The 19,942-nt window shown below is 32.9% G+C and overlaps 2 protein-coding genes across 4 annotated transcripts; one reads left to right on the top strand and one right to left on the bottom strand.

The window, feature by feature from the left end:
• The first annotated feature begins 5,935 nt into the window (after positions 1–5,935).
• Positions 5,936–6,760, top strand: LOC130967686 (monothiol glutaredoxin-S9-like). The gene has a single exon (XM_057892656.1). The coding sequence runs from the start codon at positions 6,192–6,194 to the stop codon at positions 6,699–6,701; it is 510 nt and encodes a 169-aa protein (XP_057748639.1). The 5' UTR covers positions 5,936–6,191; the 3' UTR covers positions 6,702–6,760.
• Positions 6,761–8,056: 1,296 nt separating this feature from the next.
• Positions 8,057–12,215, bottom strand: LOC130969200 (protein ECERIFERUM 16). Of its 3 annotated transcripts, XM_057894837.1 has the most exons (6): positions 11,820–12,215; positions 10,535–11,114; positions 10,033–10,145; positions 8,969–9,073; positions 8,673–8,765; positions 8,057–8,543 (listed from the first exon to the last, which is right to left on the bottom strand). In XM_057894837.1, the coding sequence occupies exons 2-6, from the start codon at positions 10,947–10,949 to the stop codon at positions 8,094–8,096; spliced, it is 1,176 nt and encodes a 391-aa protein (XP_057750820.1). In that variant the 5' UTR covers positions 10,950–11,114; positions 11,820–12,215; the 3' UTR covers positions 8,057–8,093. The 3 variants fall into 3 exon arrangements, with proteins under 3 accessions (XP_057750820.1, XP_057750818.1, XP_057750819.1); XM_057894835.1 differs by having other exon boundaries at positions 8,057–8,765; XM_057894836.1 differs by lacking the exon at positions 11,820–12,215 and having other exon boundaries at positions 8,057–8,765; positions 10,535–11,785.
• Between the last annotated feature and the right edge of the window lie 7,727 nt (positions 12,216–19,942).

Below are 19,942 nucleotides of genomic sequence, written 5' to 3'. Positions count from 1 at the left end.
CTACGTATAGGCCCTACTTTGTGTGATTCTGTTTCTCCTATCAAGCAAGACAGTAGTAATTTGACTCTTTCTCAGCTACATCACATATTTACTGATGCTTCTTTGTCAAGTAACTTTGATAATGATGAGTCTCATGATAATGAACATTAAAATCATAGTGAACTCCCACTTATACCCAATTTTATAATACCTGTTTCTGGGATTCAAATTGAACTCCCATCCATAGATAATCAAGATATTCAGCTTACTGAGAAACATCAACCCAAGACTACCACTAATATTCACTCTATGGCTACAAGATCTAAAACTGAATCTTCTAAACCAAAAACATATACTGTTATTGTCTGCACTGCATCTTATGATGAGCATGTTCCTAAAACACCTATTGCTTTTTTAAGTATTCCTCATTGGTATAAGGCCATGGTTGAAGAATACAATGCTCTCATGAGAACTAAGACATGGGATTTAGTCCTTATACCTCAAAATGCCAAAAATTACTGTCTGCAGATGGGTTTACATTATTAAGAAACTTCCTTATGGTAGTATACAGAAATGTAAGGCTCGTTTAGTTGCTTAGGGGTTCCACCACCAAGAGGATTTTGATTTTGAACAGGATTTCAGTCTTGTTATTATACCTACTATTATTCGATTAGTCTTAAGTATAGTTTTATCTAGGAATTGGGTTATTAGAAAATTCGACTTTAATAATGTTTTTTTGAACAAAATGTGGACACTCATGTTTGTAAGTTGAAGAAGTCTCTCTATGACTTAAAGCAAGTCCCAAGAGAGTGGTTTCTGAAATTGAGTAATACTTTGAATCCTTTTGGCTTTAAGAGTGCAAATTCTAATACATCATTATTCGTTATGAAGTCTTTAAATTCTATAATCTATATATTATGCTATGTAGATGACATTATCATAACTGGAAATAATGTATAACAAATTAATTCTATGATTCAACAACTTGAAAGCTATTTTTTAAGTGTAGAATATCAATATACAGAAGATGGTCATCTGCATTTGTCACAAACAAAATACATAAAGAACTTATTGTTTAAAGTAGGTATGTGAGAGGCATCACCAATGCCAACACCCATGATATCTTCTTTGCAGCTACTATCCTCAGGTTCAGAACAATTTGATGAGCCAAAACTTTTTAGGATTGTTGTTGCTTTTTTGGAGTATCTTACCATCACTCGACCAAATATCTCGTTTTGTTGTCAACAAATTAGACAATTCATGCACTCTCTTTTGTTGGCACATTGGAAGGATGCTAAGAGAATTCTAAGATATCTTCAAGGAACAGAAGAGTTTGGTCTGATTCTACACCTGCTGACTATCTACTATGACAATTTCAACACAGTCCTGCTCAGGCACAATCCAATTCTGCATTATAAGACTAAATATTTTCAGATTGAAGTACAATTGATAAGAGACAAGTTGAAGAATAAGTCCCTGCATGTTGTCCACATTTCTTATCTGCAGCATCATTTGAAAGATTAAGGGTCAAACTTAGAGATGCTCTTCGAACACACTCAAATTTGAGGGGGTGTGAAGGAGACCAAAGATAAAGATATAAAATCTTGATCTTTGGCAGTGTTAGAAGTTAGTTAAGCTAGAGTTGTTGTGGTTGGTTAGAAGAGGTCTGTACTTGTTAACACTGTCTATAAATACTCCCTTGTACATTCAGTTGAGATTAATTAGTTTAATTCATATCATTTTCAACTCATTCTTGTTTCTCTCTTCTGCATTCTTTCTTTTCCGGTTTGCTTCATAGCTTGTTCTTTTTTCACTGTGTTCTGCTTTCTTACTCTACAAGTTAGTAAGCGAGAACTTTTAGGTAGGTGGGGTATCTACTAGGGTGTTTGGGGTGCAGTTTGGTTTGGTTATTTAGAAAAAAAAGTCATCTAATCCGATTGTTTATTAAAATTGCAGTTCACATTGATTCGATTTTTTTGTCGAAATTATCCAAATTAAACTAAACCAATTAAAATTGGTTTGGTTTATTCGATTTTTTCAATTAATTCAAACAAAATCTATTATACTATTTCACAAAGTCATAAAATTAAAATCATACAACACAATAAATTAATAACTAACAAGAGTCTTGCCATAATAAAATTCATCGACAAAAAAAATTACAATGATAATTAAAGTTATTAAAAGTTCAATTAGTTAACATAACAAAAGTTAAGAATAAATTTTCAACAAAAGACAGCTACATTTTAGTGTTCTCTCCGGCAAAACGACGAAACATCTTTAAACAAACCAACCTAAAATTAAAAGGCAAAAACACAACAACAACAATAATAAAAAAATATGAATACATAACTCATCATAATGATCAAATATTTTAAAAAAAAATTCAATTATACTTTAAGATCAAGAGTGGGTGTAAAAAAAATCGAACCGAATCAAAAAAAATTACAAAACACCTTTTTTTTTGTTATTTTGATTGTCAATTTTTTTGGTTTTTAAATTTTTTATTCGGTGGATCAGTTTTATTCGATTGAATCGATTTTAAATATTTTTAGTATCTTTACTAAATTTTTGACACTTCATTAAGAAGAGTCTTTGAGGTAGGATATTAAGATCAAAGGAGGGTGGATCATACTCTTGAGAGATTATAACCTCTCTTATTTATAAATGAGAAACTCCAATATTAGAATTGTCTCTTGAACACTTTTTTCAAAATCTTTGAGATTTGGATTTGATCATATATGACTTGGGTGCTTTGGCGGTCTACCAGGTCCTACTTAGTGTTTTGGTCAGACCTTAAGATAAGTAATTTTTATTAAGTATTCTCAAACTATTTAGAATAGTGACCCGAAATAGACACAGGAAATTGGGATTTCTTTTTTACTATAAAATAAAAAATTTTTATTTTTTAAAAAAATGATCCGAACTTTAATTTTTGGGATACAATTTTTTTTTGCCATTTAAAGTAAGTTAGTCCCCGACAAATTTCATTTTTTTTTATTAAAGTTTGCCGTACTCTAAGTTTTATATAGTGTTCACCATATCTTCAATAAATTTCACATTAAATTCGTCTAAATATAAAAATTTGTGGAGACCACTTTATTTTTCACATTTTCATTTCATCTTTTTAACTCTTTTCACTCTATCCTCTCTTTTCTTGTTAAAGTTATTTTTTTGGATATTGTTAAAGTTTTTTGTCTCTTTAGTTTGTCAGTTTTAGATAATTTTATTATTCTGTTTTTTTTTTGTTCGATTTATTGTTATGTTCTCATGTTTTACGTTTTCACTTCATCTTTTCATTCTATTCGCTCTCATCCTCTCTTATTTTGTTAAGATTATTTCTTCGAACATCGTTGAAGTTATTGATTTCTTTAGTTTGCCAATTTCAGATAATTATATTGTTATGTTTATCTTTTCTGTTTGATTTATTGTTTTTTATTATTTAAATATGTTTCTTTAGCAAGTTAGATTAAGTTATTAGTTATGTTAATTAGTTTGATAAGTGGATGATACATTTAGTTTACATAATTATGTATGTATTGTTAGTTTAGAATATGTAAAACAATCATGTGGTTATGAATAGATGTTAGGCAAGAAAAAAATTTAACATGATTATTGTTTTGTTTGAATTAATTATAGTTAATTTTGGTATTTTTACATATATATTAATAATTTTTGTGTATAAATAATATTTTTTAATTTAATATTATTTTGTTAAATAATTTAGAGTTAATACTCAATTTGGTCCCTAAACTTACACACGAGTCTTAATTTAGTTCTTGAAGTTTCAATTGTCTCTATTTAGTCCCCACACTTTATAAACATGCCTCACATTAGTCCCTGAGACAATTTTCAGTACAAAAACGTTAATGGAGTGCTGATATAAACAGTCAGATGTCACATTGAGACTTATAAAATGATGCAGTTTTGGTTTTGACATTCAAATAGCTCATAATCGGCTTCGTATCACTTATTTTGTTAGGTAAAATTTTAATAAACACCACTTATGATGTTGTTTTTGGGTTATTTGAGTGCCAAAACTAAAACGACGTCATTTTACAAAGTTTAGTGTAACATCTACTGTTCACGTGGGTATTTCGCTAACGTTTGTACGTTAAAAATGGTTTATGTTCACAAAATTTAGGGACTAAATAAAAGAAATTAAAATTTTAGAAACTAAATTAAGGCTTAAATGTAAATTCAGAGACCAAATTAAATATTATCTCAATAATTTATTTAAATATTTCATTTTATAATTGGACAATTTATTTTGTAATTAAGAAATACAATAGGTATTAAAAATATTATCTATATATAATATTAACCTATATAATGTAACCAATAACCAACGAGCTATAATTCAAATAGTATAATCTTTTTATCGTTACTTAAAAATTTTAAATTCAAATCTCACTTCTAATTTTATAAAAAAATATAATATAACTAATAATTAATATTAATGAAAAACTAATTAACTATTATCGTTGGCTGATGATGAGACATTCGTCGAATTAATTAAATTTTTTATTTTTAAATTTTAAAAACATATTTTATCGATACTCAAGACGTTGCTAATAATAATCAATTTTACCGATAATTTTTGGATGTAAAAATTATTCAAATTTACCAATGCAATTTTGACTTACAATTTTACCAATCTAAGTAGTGTTTGATATAATTTTTTTACAAATATAATTTAAAAAGTAATATATTTTAATTACTAAAAATTAATATTACGTAATTTGATTTGATTTTTGAAAATTTTTTAAAAAGCTTAAAAAATAGATGTAAGATAGAATTTTTCCAATCTTTTAGATGTGTTTTTTTAAAAAGTATTTATTAAATAAAAAAATTATTTTTCAATATAAATTTATTTTTTATAAAAAAATCTTATTTTTATTATTATTACCAAATTAACACTACTTTTTCAAAAGGATTTTTTTTCGCTTTAAGATTTTAGATTTTTTTTGGATAAAAATTTATATACAATTATTTTTATATAAAATTAAAAAAAATATAGAGTATCAATATACTATCTGTCAACTTATTACCAATAATGATTAATTATTATATTTTAAATATATGTATAAAGAGATCTAGAAAATACATATATAAAGACACTTCTATTAAACACAATCATAAAAAAAGATATTTTTATTAGACATATCCACAAAAACACTTTCATTAAATACAATCATAAATAAACAAGAGTTGGCAGAAGTGGACAGAAATACTATTGGTAATACAGCAGAATTGATAAAATTAATACTTAAAAATTATTAAATAATAATTTAATTAAATAAAAATTATCTAACCATGTATAACTAGGTTGCACCTTACTTTTGTAATTTTTCCGGACGTGATGGCGAATTACGGACGAAGAAGGAAGCTTCCTCAACCACAGTTTCTGCGCCTGCCGTTGTTGATTTAAAGTGTAAGGGCCATCGCATCAACGCTCAACCACGACGCTTACGTCATCCTCGATGGATTTCTTAGCTACGTGGCGCTGCCTGTGCTGGTTGGCGACAATACAATGACGTCATGTTGTGGTATGAGATTTATCCACATGGTGGGCCCCACTCACACCCTTACGTCATGCCACACGGCTCCCGCTGCGCGTCATCCTTTTTCATTCATTAACGTGTGTCTCGCGGCGCTCTTCGTTTTCATGCTTCATCATGAGTCATGACTCATGACTAACAATTTTTTTAAATTTGTTTTATTTTTATGAAAATATATTTAATAGCAGCATTATGTCAGAAAAACATTTATTCTTTCTGCAGATATAATTATATAAAGATAGTATTTTCATATAATTATATAATGATAGTATTTAGTTATATAAAGATATAACTAAGGATAGGGATATGCAATTGCCGTCCCGTGCATAATTAAAACGTACATAATAAAATAGACAAAGGAGGAAGTGACACAAATCCAATCAAATGCTAATACTACCAAAAACAATAAAAATATGACCTTTAATCTTTCGAATCTTAGAAAAGAAAAATATATGCTTATATTGGCGTTGACGTTATCATCATCATCATTGTAAGTGAAATAAATAATATCACCCACTCACAACCCCACCTCTTCAATTCAATACCCCCATATTTTATATATGTTCATTCGTATATAAGGCATGGCTCCCCTAAGATTCAGCCACCACACATTAATAATTTGATCATATCCATTATAGTAACCTCAACACCATGCAACAAGCAATACCTTACAGGTCATGGCGAATTGATCCACACACCCACACCATCACCACCACCACCACACACTTCACAACCCCACCGCCACACTCAGAAAGCAGGGATACCAACAAGAAGAAGAAGAGTAAAATGGTGGAGAGAATAGTGTTAGAGAACGCGGTTATAGTGTTTGGGAGGAGAGGGTGCTGCATGAGCCATGTGGTGAAGCGGTTACTTCTTGGACTTGGTGTCAACCCTGTTGTTCATGAGGTGGAAGAGAACGATGAAGAAGGCGTTGATGGAGAATTGCAAGCAGCGGTTATTGCTGCCAACAACAAGAACAACGAAGATTATTCTGATGAAGGGTATTTTAGGAATAGCAGTAATAATAATAATAATAAGGTGCAGTTTCCAGCAGTTTTTATAGGTGGAAAGTTTTTTGGAGGATTGGATCGAATTATGGCTACTCATATTTCTGGTGAATTGGTTCCCATTCTCAAACAAGCTGGGGCTTTATGGCTGTAATTAACTCATATACCATGGTTTAATTTCCTTTGATTAATAAATTATGATCATTTTTCTTCTTTTCTCTTTTCGTTTTGTTTTGTCATAATATGTATTGATAATGGTAAGTGAAAGCTAACATACTTATTTTGATTTCATGATGATTTTAGTCTTTTGGACATTTGATATATTTAATTATTTTTGTAAAGTTGAACCTGGTATATAACAATAACACTACCGCCTACAATGGTTTTCTGATTGAGATTTTGTTAATGCATAGATTAATATCATTGAAAATTTTCTCACTTAAATTTTCTTTCATGAATTCCTTTTTAATTAGTAATCAATATAGAGTGTTTTAATAAGTGATGAATGAAAGTTGAAGAAATATGTTCAAATGTATTAGAAAAGGAATGTTACAGCTTACAATGCTGTTAAAGTGAAGCTATTCATCGCATGTGCAAATTATAAATTGTAAAACTTGTCGCTCGAGTTGCAAAATAGAGTTATAAATATGACTCTATTTTAATAAATGGTACTCCAATGAAACATTTTAAATGTAAAGAGGTCCTAAACTGGGTTCTTTTTTTTTTCCCTCCATTTTTGCAGAACAAATAAACTCCTTTTATTTTTGGATCTGTATACAATTCAATTTCATCTTCTTTGAACCACCATATATGGTTCAGCCATCATCCATCGAGTCTTATTCAGACTCTGTTAGAAGTTAGTACTTTTTGTTAGTTGCCAACAACTGAGCACTCATAAAGTCTATTTTCCATAAAGTTCAAATTAATTAAAATGATGACTTAACGTAGTTTTTACTTTCTACCATCTTGTTGAATGACTGTTCAATGCTCAATAAATAAAAACGCAGATTTGACGGGGAAAAAAACTGATTATGGTTAAATCAAGAGTGGTCGAGAGTCTGTCGCAATAATAATTCAGTTGCCTCATGAGTAACCACATCCAGGTTCGAAATTTGGCTGAAGACCAAATAATGGATAGAAAGTTAGAAACTCTTAAAGTGCTGCGCTTGTGAGAATATAGTGTGAACAAATTTGTGATGTTAAAATGTCTTGCGTTGAAGGCTGTCCGATTCGTCTAACCCAAAAAAATAAAAAAAAAACAATAATCAAGACTTAGCAACAATATAGCTTATCATAATTCGCTAATTCCTTTTCCTAGTTCTTGAGTTTTTTTTTTTTCCATTTAAGAGTTCCATACGCAGTAGTTATTGATTTCAATGTAGTCCCTACAAAATCCTTGATCAAATCCCAACGTACCAGTTTTGCAGGACCAAAATTCCATTCTGAAAGGGTCCATCTAACCCAAAAAATGAAAGAAAAAAGACGGTCTGAAAGGTTAGGACTTAGGAGTAAGTAAAAAGGATCACTTTTCATTCACCATGGATAATCAAAGTGTACCAAACCATGAATCAAAATCATCTGTTACTTTAGACTTGCTTTCAGAATGTGAAGATTGTACACTCTGGAGAACAGACTTTTCTTCCTGTGGCCTTACTAAAACATTTGAATTTGTCAAAGTAGATGTTTCCTCTAGCAAGTCATCAAGTACATCATCTAAACTCGCACTACTTGATGCAGTTTTTGGAGCAACTGACTCCCTTTTTGAAATACCAGGAGGATCCACCTTAAAGGCCCCCAATGAAACAGATGGGGTATTAGGTTTATAACCTTGCGTATCTAGAATCTTGGTTTCACTAAGCGAATCTAGAAGCATGTCGAGTTCCTTTTCTGCATCAGCTGCCTCAAATGTTGAGTGCTTGCGTCTTGTATCTTCAGCAGGAAGTAAATTAGCTTCCACACTTGGAAAAGATGCTTTACTTTCATGAGAACTATCAACCTGTTGAAATTGAATATCGATGTGGTTCACAGAAAGTGGAAAGTCAGCGGAAAAAGTACATGCAGCATGGCTGCTGCCATAGGGAGTAGATGATGTAAACTGATCTATAGCTAAAACATCCGAATTTACTTCTTTGGATATAAGATTGCCTAGTTCACTGTCCCCTGTACTTTCCAGTTTATAATTTTCTTCATTGCTTCCTTCTGACAATCCTTCCATGCTCTGTAAAATAAACCACGTTAATGCAGCATAGTGGAGTTTGCAGACTGCTATAATGTAAGATTTCAACATTAACTTGTCTCAACTTATTCAAATGTAGAACAAAGATACTTGGACCTATTAAAAGTAAAATCCCATGTAAATAACGAAAAGTTATTTGAAATTCCGCAAAGAAATAGCCAGCAACAAATAGAGAGTGAACATACCAGTTCAGTGGGTAACAGGTCAGGCTCAATGAATAATCTCTTTGACAATTCAACTTTTGCAAGATTTTCAGCTAGAGCATGCAAGTTCAGCGAAATAAATGATGCCTACATGAAATCCCAATTCATGGTAAGTAAAGCAACACTATGATTGGTGGACCGCATACATGCCAAATATTCAACTATAGATTATGGAATGTTTCATGGACAAAACTTGATAAGAATAGCATAATTACAATTCCCCCGATAATAATAATTTGCAGAATAAATATTATTTGACAAAGCACTAAAAAGTGTGACAAAACTTTCAAGTTGAACAAGCACAACCAATAAAACCCAAATAAATTGCTCTATATTGTGGCAGTGTAGAAGCTAAAAACACTAGGAGTTCTAATGATAATAAGTATCCTATAACAACTTTAGCCTGAATCATGATATAACAACAATATAGGAAGTAACTACAAAATTCACCATGGTAAGTTCAGAGATGCTATTTCATCAACGACGTAATCACAAGTTCAAACAAACAATGATATTTAAAATTATGGATGCAAGTACCAAAAGAATAACATAAAATAAAGAAATATAACAAAACTTGTTCAACCAGTAAGGTAAAACCTTTGGCATAAGCTTTAGTTCACTCAACTCTCTCAACCGCAAGTGTTATTACGAAGTTCACCAAGATGGCTGAGTTAAAACTAAAACCAACCTACTTTGCTATTGAAGCCACAAATATCAAGAACATATCACAATACAAGATTTTATACATCAATTAAGTATATCTGTCTCTATTTTTCTCAAAGCGGGAGGATGAGCACAAAAGCCAGCACTATAAAGTTCTTCCAATACTTTATTGTAAAAAATAAAATATAAAAACACCAAGCATTCATCAAGTTTTAAGCATTTAGAAGGTAAGGTGTATGCAGCTGCCTTTTGTATATTCTCGAATAAAAAATATGATCATAACCATCTCCTCAACAGCAAGAAAAATATTATTCAATATGTGCAATATACATATCTTATAATCTCATTAACATCAACTCTAGTAAAGTGACCAAATAAATTACCTCCTGATATGCACCTGGTTTTTCCTCTACCACAAAATTATCATCTCCAATCCATGAGACAAATCCCTCTCCCCTAACTGCAAGCATAGACCCTAATCCCACATTGAACTCACCTGAAAAATAAATAAATAATCATAAAAGAAATACAACATTTAGATTAATTCAACAACAAAACAATATCAATCTCACTCGAAGTCTCAATGTTGAAAACACTTTCGAGCAACAAATCCAAAATTTTGTACTAGGACGTGTCCTCCAACAAAGACAAACACCCTCCAAGCTTGCATTAAAACATCAATGGATACAAAAATTCCAGAAGGTTTAACAGTTCAATAGCATTAAATAGGCTAGAAAAGCTTAAAATTAAATAAATAAAATTGAGCCTTGAAAAGTGCAGGGCACAAAGCAAAACGCTTAATTAATCCACAAAAAATTGTTAAAATCTCAGTCGAATCCTCAATGCCTCAAAAGCTTTATCTTCCGAATCAGAAAAAGATCGTACCAGGAAGAGTATCATCCAGAGAAGGCAAACCCTCCAAGCTTGCATCTGCTTGAGACCGAGCCTCATCAACAAGGTGCCTAAAATCCGCACCTTTACTTTTCAGTAAAACAGCACCATCGTTAGGTACTTTGGTCGCACCTTCAGCAATCACAGAATCGATTTCTTCATCTTCGTCATAGTATCGATCCCAATTGTTCGGGAGTGTAGAAGAAGCACGAGAGCTAGAATTGCGATTCACAGTGGTTCCTTTCTGGTTCAGTTGCTTCTTTCTGGATCCAATGACGTCGTTTGAGACATCAGAAGATGAAGACGGAGATGATTGTGATGGTGTTGGGGTTTTGTGCTTATGGTGAGGCTTTTTGGTATGGTGCTGTGTGTGAGCTCGCTTTGATTTTGCTAACGACTTCACATCCATTGTTGAACTTGAAAAACGGTACTTAACTACTAATACAATTCGCCATTGGGTTTTATGTGAAAGATTTTCGATTATTGGGAATAAACTGAGATTGATTTGGTAGATTAGGGTTTAGAGATGGCTTGAATATTGGAGCGCAAGTTCTAGTTCCGGACTCCAGATCCACTGTTACATTCCAAGTAAAGTTTTTAACTTTTAGAATTTCTAAAAATTAAGTACTAATCAAGCTCAATTGCTTGACAATCAAGATAAGCACTCCAAGAGAGGAATTCTTGTGATATAAGAAACAAAAAAATGAATTCAAAGACTTAGAATTGAGAACATAATTATTGAGAATCAATACAGACGATCATATTATTTTGAACTAAAAACTGAATCACACTTCCAAATACAAGGTCCGCACTATATATATGGAAGTTATTGACCTGAAGCAGCATAACTAACTAATCAAGAGTCTAAGTGCTCTTCTTTCACTCTTTCTTGAAACGAATCTTGTTCTATTACATTTGTATCCTCAATACTAATCAAGTATTCAACAAAAACTCATAATCCAAAAGCTTCTCAGCATCCAAAGCCAGAGAATCCAAAAACAGAAAACTAAGCAAAGAATACATCCAAACTAAATTCAGAATCCCATCAGCAACAATCCCAACTCAGACCACAAAATTATTTCAGGAAATCAGCAACTCAAGAGTAACAAAATTATTAGAAAATTTAACAAAACAGCGTCAACCATCATCCATCAAATTTTAACAAAATAAGCAAAAATGAACAAAAACAGAAAAATCAGCAACTCAGAATCAGATTTCAGCGACTCAATCAGGAAAATTAACAAAATAAGAAAACATAAATTGAAGTAGCTTTGCTTACGACGGCGAGGGAGGAAGAGAAGTGACGGCGAGGGAGGAAGGAAAGTGAGCTTGGACAGAGAAAGGGGGGATCGAAGACAGAGGCTTGACGCGAGAGAGAGAGAGCGGGGCGCGGGGGGGGGGGGGGGGGGCTCGACGACGAGGACAGAGACACGAGTTCAGGGCGGGCTTGACGACGAGGACGGAGGCGGCGACGCCAACAGCAGTTCCGAAAAGACCTGGCGACGCGAGGAGAAGGAATCCAGGACAAGAGGATCGACAACGGCGGGCTGAACGCTGGCTGAGGAGAAGAGTTCGTCGTCGACAGCGGCGCTGGGCGCTGGCTGCTGCTGCTGGCTGGGCTGGAGCTCGGAGAGAGGGTGGCTGCTAGGGTTCCGTTTGTGAGAGAGAGAGAGAGAAAAAGGGGGGGGGGGGGGGGTTATGTATTTTTTTTTTAATTAAAAACCGACGATTTTTTATTTCAATCCAACGAGTTCAAAGATCAGTTCCTAATTGAACCGACTGATTTGGTTTAGTTTTTAGGACTATGATATATATACACGAGTAAATACTCCATTCGGCGCCTGACAATTATTTCGGAAGGACAATGAGGCTCCCAAGAAAAAAAACATCCAATCTGGCTCCTGATAAATTTTTTTGGGACTAATTAGTTCCTATGCAAAAAAAAAATAACATTGATTTTTTTTTGGCACAGGGGCCTCGTTGTCCTTTCGAGGTAATTGTCTGAAGCCGGGTTGGATTTTTTTTTGTCAGGGGTCGGGTTGGGATTTTTTTTTGTCAGAGACCTCGTTGTCTTTCGAAGTAATTGTCAGGGGCTAATTTGGGTTTTTCTCTATATACACTGATGTTGGGATCCAAGTGTTGTTAGGATATGGGACGATAACAATGAAATCAATTCCTAATTAACCTAGTTGAACCGACTCATTTGGTTTAGTTTTTAGAATTATGATATATACACACTGGTGTTGGGATCCAAGTATTGTTAGGACATGGGACGATAACAATGGAATAAATATTAGACATGTTTGTATAAAAATGTAATCAACTCGCTCGTTCGTTTAAATAAATGTTGGGGTTCGAATTCCGCTTTATGCATATAATAATTTATTGACTAGTGAAAGATCTTTTAATGAAATTTCGATCCGTGACGGATTAATCATCGACCTATCGGATCAGAAAATTCCATAGGCCACCAAAAGAAAAGATTAAGTATATACAAGGATATTGAATTATGTTAAATACAACTAAATTTTTTAAGTTGACAAAAAATAAATAAGTATGCATGTTATAGATTATTTATTACATTTGAGATTGAAAATATGTTCATCGGATAATGTCTAGCATTAACAACTTAAATCAATTACATGTTTAATTCATCATTTGAGATTTTAGAATATTTCTCTATAAACAATATTTATCGTTAAACATATTTGTCGTCGTAGACATACTTGCATTATTTTGCGCTAAAACTCATAGTCCCTTTTTGTTGTTAACCTAGAGTAACGTACAATTGTCAAGTGTGTAAAAACTAGTTTTGGTAGGTACAAACCAACGGTGGTTAATGTCTGCCTTTGGGATATGTTTATTATCATGGTAAACGAAACTATGATGGAAACTAGAATCGAAAAGGTACAGTCTGATTGTCAGGAATCATATTCATGCATGATATTAGCACTACTTGTCCTGTCTTGTCTCTTGTTAGCATCATAAACTCAATGATGTAATTATCCAATCTTCGCACCTGCAACCTTGTTCCGTCACATTAGCCTTTAGACTGATCGATGTTTGGCAATAACATAATCGTTACACTTTCTTTCAGTGTGAGTTGGTGTGGTAGCAATCCAGGAAAACTAATTGCATTTAGAACGTTGGTGTTAACGGTTCTAACTCATATTCCATATTTTCTTCATCAATGCACAACGTATCTAAACTAAGATAAGTTTTCTCCTCATCACCTAGTTGTTGCATAATGTATGTGTTGACCGCATTTACAACTTCTAATGTTGGCGCTAGGATGAATCTATCTTTAAAGAATGCTTTGTTGTCAATGTTACTGATGCTAGGCACTACATCAAACTAAATAAATAATTATACTTGTTTTGTGACCTTTATTTAAATAGTTATTATTAAATTATTAAATAAAATAATAACACTTACTTATATCATTTTTTTACTGTCACTAAAAACTTAAGTGTCTGAGTAATAGGTAACATAGCAGTCTATCCATTTTCACTCTCTTTTTTATTTTCTATTGTTTAAAACCATTTCTATTTTTCAAAACCTCAACTGATTTGATTGCTTTCCATTAATCGATTGCTCCTGTAGCAATTGCCGTTGAGATGAGAAGAGAAGAGATGAGAAAGTAACAACGGCGTTCGCGTTCTTCGCCGTTCGCCTTCCTTTGCCATTCATCTTTTTTCGTCGTTCGTGTTCTTCACCGAATTCACCTTCCTTCACCGTTCACCTTCCTTCGTCGTTCGTGTTTGCGTTCCCATTCACGTTTGTATAGAAGCCAAATTGCTCTGCTTTAAACTCTGCGACGGAACTGCTCTCCTTCATCACCATCGTAAATTTCAAACTATATATACTAGTGTCTTGGAATCAAAGGATCTGTGTATGATTAATTTCGGTTTGGGTTAAAATTTGAGCGATTAATGGTGGGCAACGGGAATACCCTTATCAATCGGAAGTCGTTGTTAATGACAAAGAGCATGTTTTTGTTTATTATTTTTTGGAATTATTAATTAAGGTTTTCAATGGGAACAAGACTAGAAACATATACATAATCAATCCATTATTGTACTTAACTATCTCTAAATAGTTAAATATGAAGAGTACTATTCGGAAAAAAAGACTAAAAAGTTCACAAAAGCATTGAAAAAGTTAGGAACCATCTTTCAACTAAGTGATTTATACATCACCAGTTTATGCATATGAACTTTTTAGTTGCCTCTGCAATGTGATTTCTTTATCAGCTCAATTCCAGTGATCCTGCATAACTCCATCAAAATCAAATATAGTAGAAAGTCCTCGTTAAGAGTTGTTAATGGAACATATATCTATTTTACCTGCATGATTTGGACATTCTAAAGTTGAAGAATGTTTACTTCACTCTCCACAACTTTGTTGACAATTATACACACACAAAAATATCAATTTCTTTTTTAAAATAATGATATAAATACTTATATGGCTGCTAATAAATCCATATTTGATAATAATTTTCGACTTGAAATTAGTAGAATTTATCAATTTAACTTGTACTTATTCATTGAAATTGCATGCCTTTGTGAATCTTCTCTTAATTGAGTTTAATTGTTGAAAACATACTTTTTATGCTTGAAATTATTAAATTTAATTCACTTTTCTTCCATTCAATGTCTTGATATGTTTGTTTCAGTGATTTTAGGATTAGAAGGCAAGAATGACGTGAAAAAATAAAAGAAAAGCATGCAAAAGTGGAGAATTAATGAAGAAACAAATGAGAAAAGAATTCAGAGTCATGCACACGCATACATCTGTGCGTACGCATACGTCTAGTTGCGAGCCTCATTTAAAAAGGCACATGACTCGTGAATTAGGGGCTTTTTTGGCCCATTTAAGATGCTGGAAAGTAGGGGTGGAAAAATACCAAACAGCCAGAGACCTGCAGCTTGGCATGTCCTGTTATAAAATAGGCATAGGCTCAAACTCTTGTAAAAACCTTAATATGTTAATAGGTCAAGCCAAATCTCACTAATTAATTTTATTGGTCCTGTTAAAACATAATTAAATATATAAATAATTTTTTACTATTAACAAAATTATGAAATATTTTAAATTTATTATATTTTATTATAAATACTTTTGTATATTTTAAATATTTTAAAAATTTAAAAATTCTTATAAATATTAAATATGACATATTACAAATAAATATTTTTATTAAAAAATAATTTTTTTAAATAATATTTTTATTTTTGTAAAAAAATTTATCGGGTCTTTTAACAGGCTTCAAGTCAGGCTAGGCTAAATAACAGACTATGCTTAGTACTTTAAACAAAGTCTATAGTAGGCTGCAGGCCAATTAACTATATGACAGGACAGGCCTGTTAAGAGCAAAGCTTGACCTGGTCTGGCCTGTTTCCACCCCTACTGGAAAGCTATATTGATGAAGATCACTATTCGAGGGGGGAGAAGACACATACATACATTTACCATTTTTTACACCTTTTTTTAGGTTTAAATGGAATTTTAGAGAGAGAAACTTCAACTTCTCTTTAGAATCTCTAGGGTTTACCTAATCTTCTTGTTAGTTTTAGGTTTTAGTTTCATTTAATTATAATTTTGATAAGTTTTATATATGCTTGTTCAAGTTGTTAGTACTAATTTCTTACATTAGTTAGTTATAGTTTTCATTAATTTTTGTAATTAATCATGCTTTATCTTTTTGCACATCAAGTGTTTGATGAAATGTTTACTTTGATTATGGAGTAGATTTTTCATCTCTTGGCTTGGAATTGAGGAATTAGATATCATTGAGTCATTAATGTCCAATATTGATTGGTGATATAGGGTTGTTATTTGATTTTGTTTCCACTAACGCTATCTTTTCACTAAGCCTAATTAGTGAATTAGTTATGATTTGTGGATGAAGATTAATTATGCCTACTTGAATTTTTCTAATATTTAGGTTGATTAAGTGGGATTAACTCTTAATAATCGCCATGTTTGTGGTTAATGATAAGGATAATGACCCTTGACTCTCAACCCTTGCCAAGATCTTTTTAACATTTGAATTTACTTTCAATTCTTAGTTAATTACTTTAATTGTCCTTAGTTTAATTTCTCTTGATATTTAGTTATTGTTTACTCCTTTAAATTCTTGCTATTTAAATTTCCGTCAATTGCGATAAACTCCCTTGTCCCCATAGTCAATAATTGAGTATTCGGTTGCAATTTTTAAGGAGAATGACCAAGGATTAAACTCCTGGTCTTTAATTTGAATTTGTGACAATCTATTAAATTTTGAAAGGGTTATTTACCAGTGTAGGATTATGCTTTCAACGAATTCAAATTTTATACCTATGAATTTTTAAATCGATATCTAGCCATCATGAGCTGCCTAAAAACTAACTAATAAAATAAAAACATTGTATGAAGTGTGTAAGAACCGAGCTTAATTAACTGTTTAATTAAGTAATTAATTTCCCCAAAGTAGGTTCCAAATAATTAGAGTGAGAATTTGAGGATTTAAATATGATTTTTGGACTCATTTGAACCGGTCGAACTAGTTCAAGTCTGCCCGGTGCTGTGCGAGAAAAAGTGAAAATAGTAAAAAATCTTAGAAAAATATTAGAAATAGAAAACCAGACATTAATTTTAAAGGTTTAACCCGAAATTGGACCAAACGGGCTAAAAACGCTATATATATATATATATATATATATATATATATATATATATATATAAGCCATTAATGAACCCTTCAGCCCATTAAACACAACACACACATCAGAAGAGAGATTGAAGAAGAGAGGAGGGTTTCCATTAAAACACTATTCACACATCTCTTCATTTCGCGATATCTTGAGCTACGGTGCTCTGATTCGCATGCCGTCAGCGACTACGCGAAACTCTTGCTGATTCCGTCATTTCTATCCAATTTTTGTAGTGAGTTTCTTGATTTTCCTTGCCCAGTTTTCGTGCCCTTATGAAATTTGAGTTTTGGAGTTTGGTTTTGAGTGAAATCTTGTATTTTGGGTGTTTTAGGTACACTCTAGCACTTGATTGTTTGTGGTTTTGCCTACCAAAAATGTTAGATAAGGTAAGAGCTTTTGAAACCCTTGTGAGATTATGTTTAAATTGAGCCCTAGGTTGATTTGTGATGATTTATGTATATATAGCTTGAAGTTGTGATTTTTGGAAATTGTTGGAGCTTGTTGGTGAATTGTTGGTGGCTTGGATTGTGATAGAAAGCTCAGTTTGTGCTCATTTGGGGTTTTGGAATATTGAAAATTGGCTATGATATGGTTTCAGTTTCTTTTATGTAGTATATAATATTCATGGACATTTAGGCTAGTGACCTATAGGATAGGTTGGATTTATATGGTTGTTGATGATGGTTGATTGATGATGTGTGTTGAATGGGTATTGTTATGTTGTTATGTTGAGAACTATTGATGTTGAGGTATAATATTTGATGACTTGAATGATTGAATATTGTGGATATGGTTATAAAGCATGAATGAGATTGATGATGAGAATTAATGGTAATAAAATGATGATTGATGAATGTGTTGGTGGAGAATTGATCTTAGTGTCATATAATTGATGTTTGATGGTTAAGAATGGTGAATTGTGACCCAATAGGGTAGATTCTATGGTAAATGGGAGTTTGGTAGTGTTTTGGTTAGATGTGGTTTAAGGAATTGGAAAATTTGGTAAATTGTGACTTTTGGTAAAAGTTAGTTTTTGATGAACTTTGTCCGATCATAACTTATGCCTCAGTTTTTAAAATTGATTGAAATTTATTTGAAATTAAAGTTTATTGAAAACCCTTTAAATCAATATAAAGTTTGTGAAATTTGGAGTTTTGTGGAGGAAGTTATAATCATTCAAAGATTGGTGTAAAAATCTGAAATTCGGCAAAGTTGCAGAATTTTGTGATTTCTGGTATGTGCACACGCACACCTCTGCGAAATTTTTACCTGTGCGTACGCACAGACCCATGCGTACGCACACGCAGAGACAGGCAATCTATTCACAGCGCTAGCATAGCTTGTGCGCGCACATACCCAATGAGAAATTGCAACCTGTGCGCACGCACAGCCCTGTACGCACGCACAGTCCTGTGCGCACGCACACGTTGGGAAAGCCAGTCTGTTGAGGGCGCTAGCACAGGTTGTGCGAGCGAACATACATTATAAATTTTGGTACCTGTGCGTACGAACACCTCTATGCGTACGCACACTTTTAAAAACTTCTCCTGGACATGCGCACGCACACCCCTATGCGTACGCACACGCCCTGTTTCTCAAATTTAAATTTTGTTTTCAACTCTTTCACCTTTTCAACAAGATTGTAAGCTTCTATGACACCATTTTAAGACTTTTGGGCTTAATTTTGAGTATGAGAACATGGAAAATAACCTAAGGGTTTTAGTTGATGCTGTTTTGAAAAGTTAGAAAATGGAGGCTAGGTTTCTAGTGTACTGAGGATGGTTTGATGGCGTGTAAAGAAGGATTGGTATATGAGATGAGAACTGATGAACTATTGAGTTCGGAACTGGAATGTGAATTGACAGTAGTTGAGCTGAGTCGAGGACTCGGAATGGAAATGTTGATTGGACAGTAGTTGAGATGAGTTGAGGACTTGAATGTGCAATGATGATTCATTGATGTGATGAAAATGTTTTTCTGAAAAACCACTGAACTACTGTTTTATATTGAGATTATGAGACGCTATGCGCCTGGCAGGGACGGCGGTCGGATCCAGCCTGTCGAGGTAGCGGCGGCGGCGTAAGGGCGGTGGTTCGTCCCGCTTGCGTTGAGATGTGAGGTCCGTGGCAAGAGCATCCCGCTCGCATCCCTTCGGATCAATAGAGCGTGCAGGCGCAAAACCCTGGACAGTGATCCGGGCACTATATCTCGAGGGTTCCCAATGATGATTCCGAAGGGCGACATCTCCATGGAGATGTGTCGGGTTGGTAGTTGAATCGACAATGTGATATCACAGCCAGTAGGACAGGCATTCATCATGTGCATTTTCTATCTGTTTGTTTGCTTTATCGACTTGCAATTGCTTGCCTAATTGTATAATATGCCTAATTACTATTTGATTTACTTGCTTTATATGCTTTTACTTGTGATTTACTTGCATTGTATATAATTGTGATTTCTACTGGGATTGAGGAGGTTCGGAAGGCGGTGGCGATGGGATTGCATGGAGGATAGGTTGGTGAAGGCTGTGGGACAATGGTGTTTGGTTAGAATAGAAATCTCATAAGATAGAGTACCCTGTTTATTTATGCTAAAGTTTATATATATATATATATATATATATATATATATATATATATATATATATATATATATATATATATATATATTTATGGTTTTAGTATGCCTTAAGATGAGATCTTGT

This window comes from Arachis stenosperma, chromosome 3 (genome assembly GCF_014773155.1).
Source record: "Arachis stenosperma cultivar V10309 chromosome 3, arast.V10309.gnm1.PFL2, whole genome shotgun sequence".
NCBI lineage: Eukaryota > Viridiplantae > Streptophyta > Magnoliopsida > Fabales > Fabaceae > Arachis > Arachis stenosperma.
Note: the sequence above shows the minus strand (reverse complement) of the source record. Positions and strands in the feature narration are given on the sequence as shown.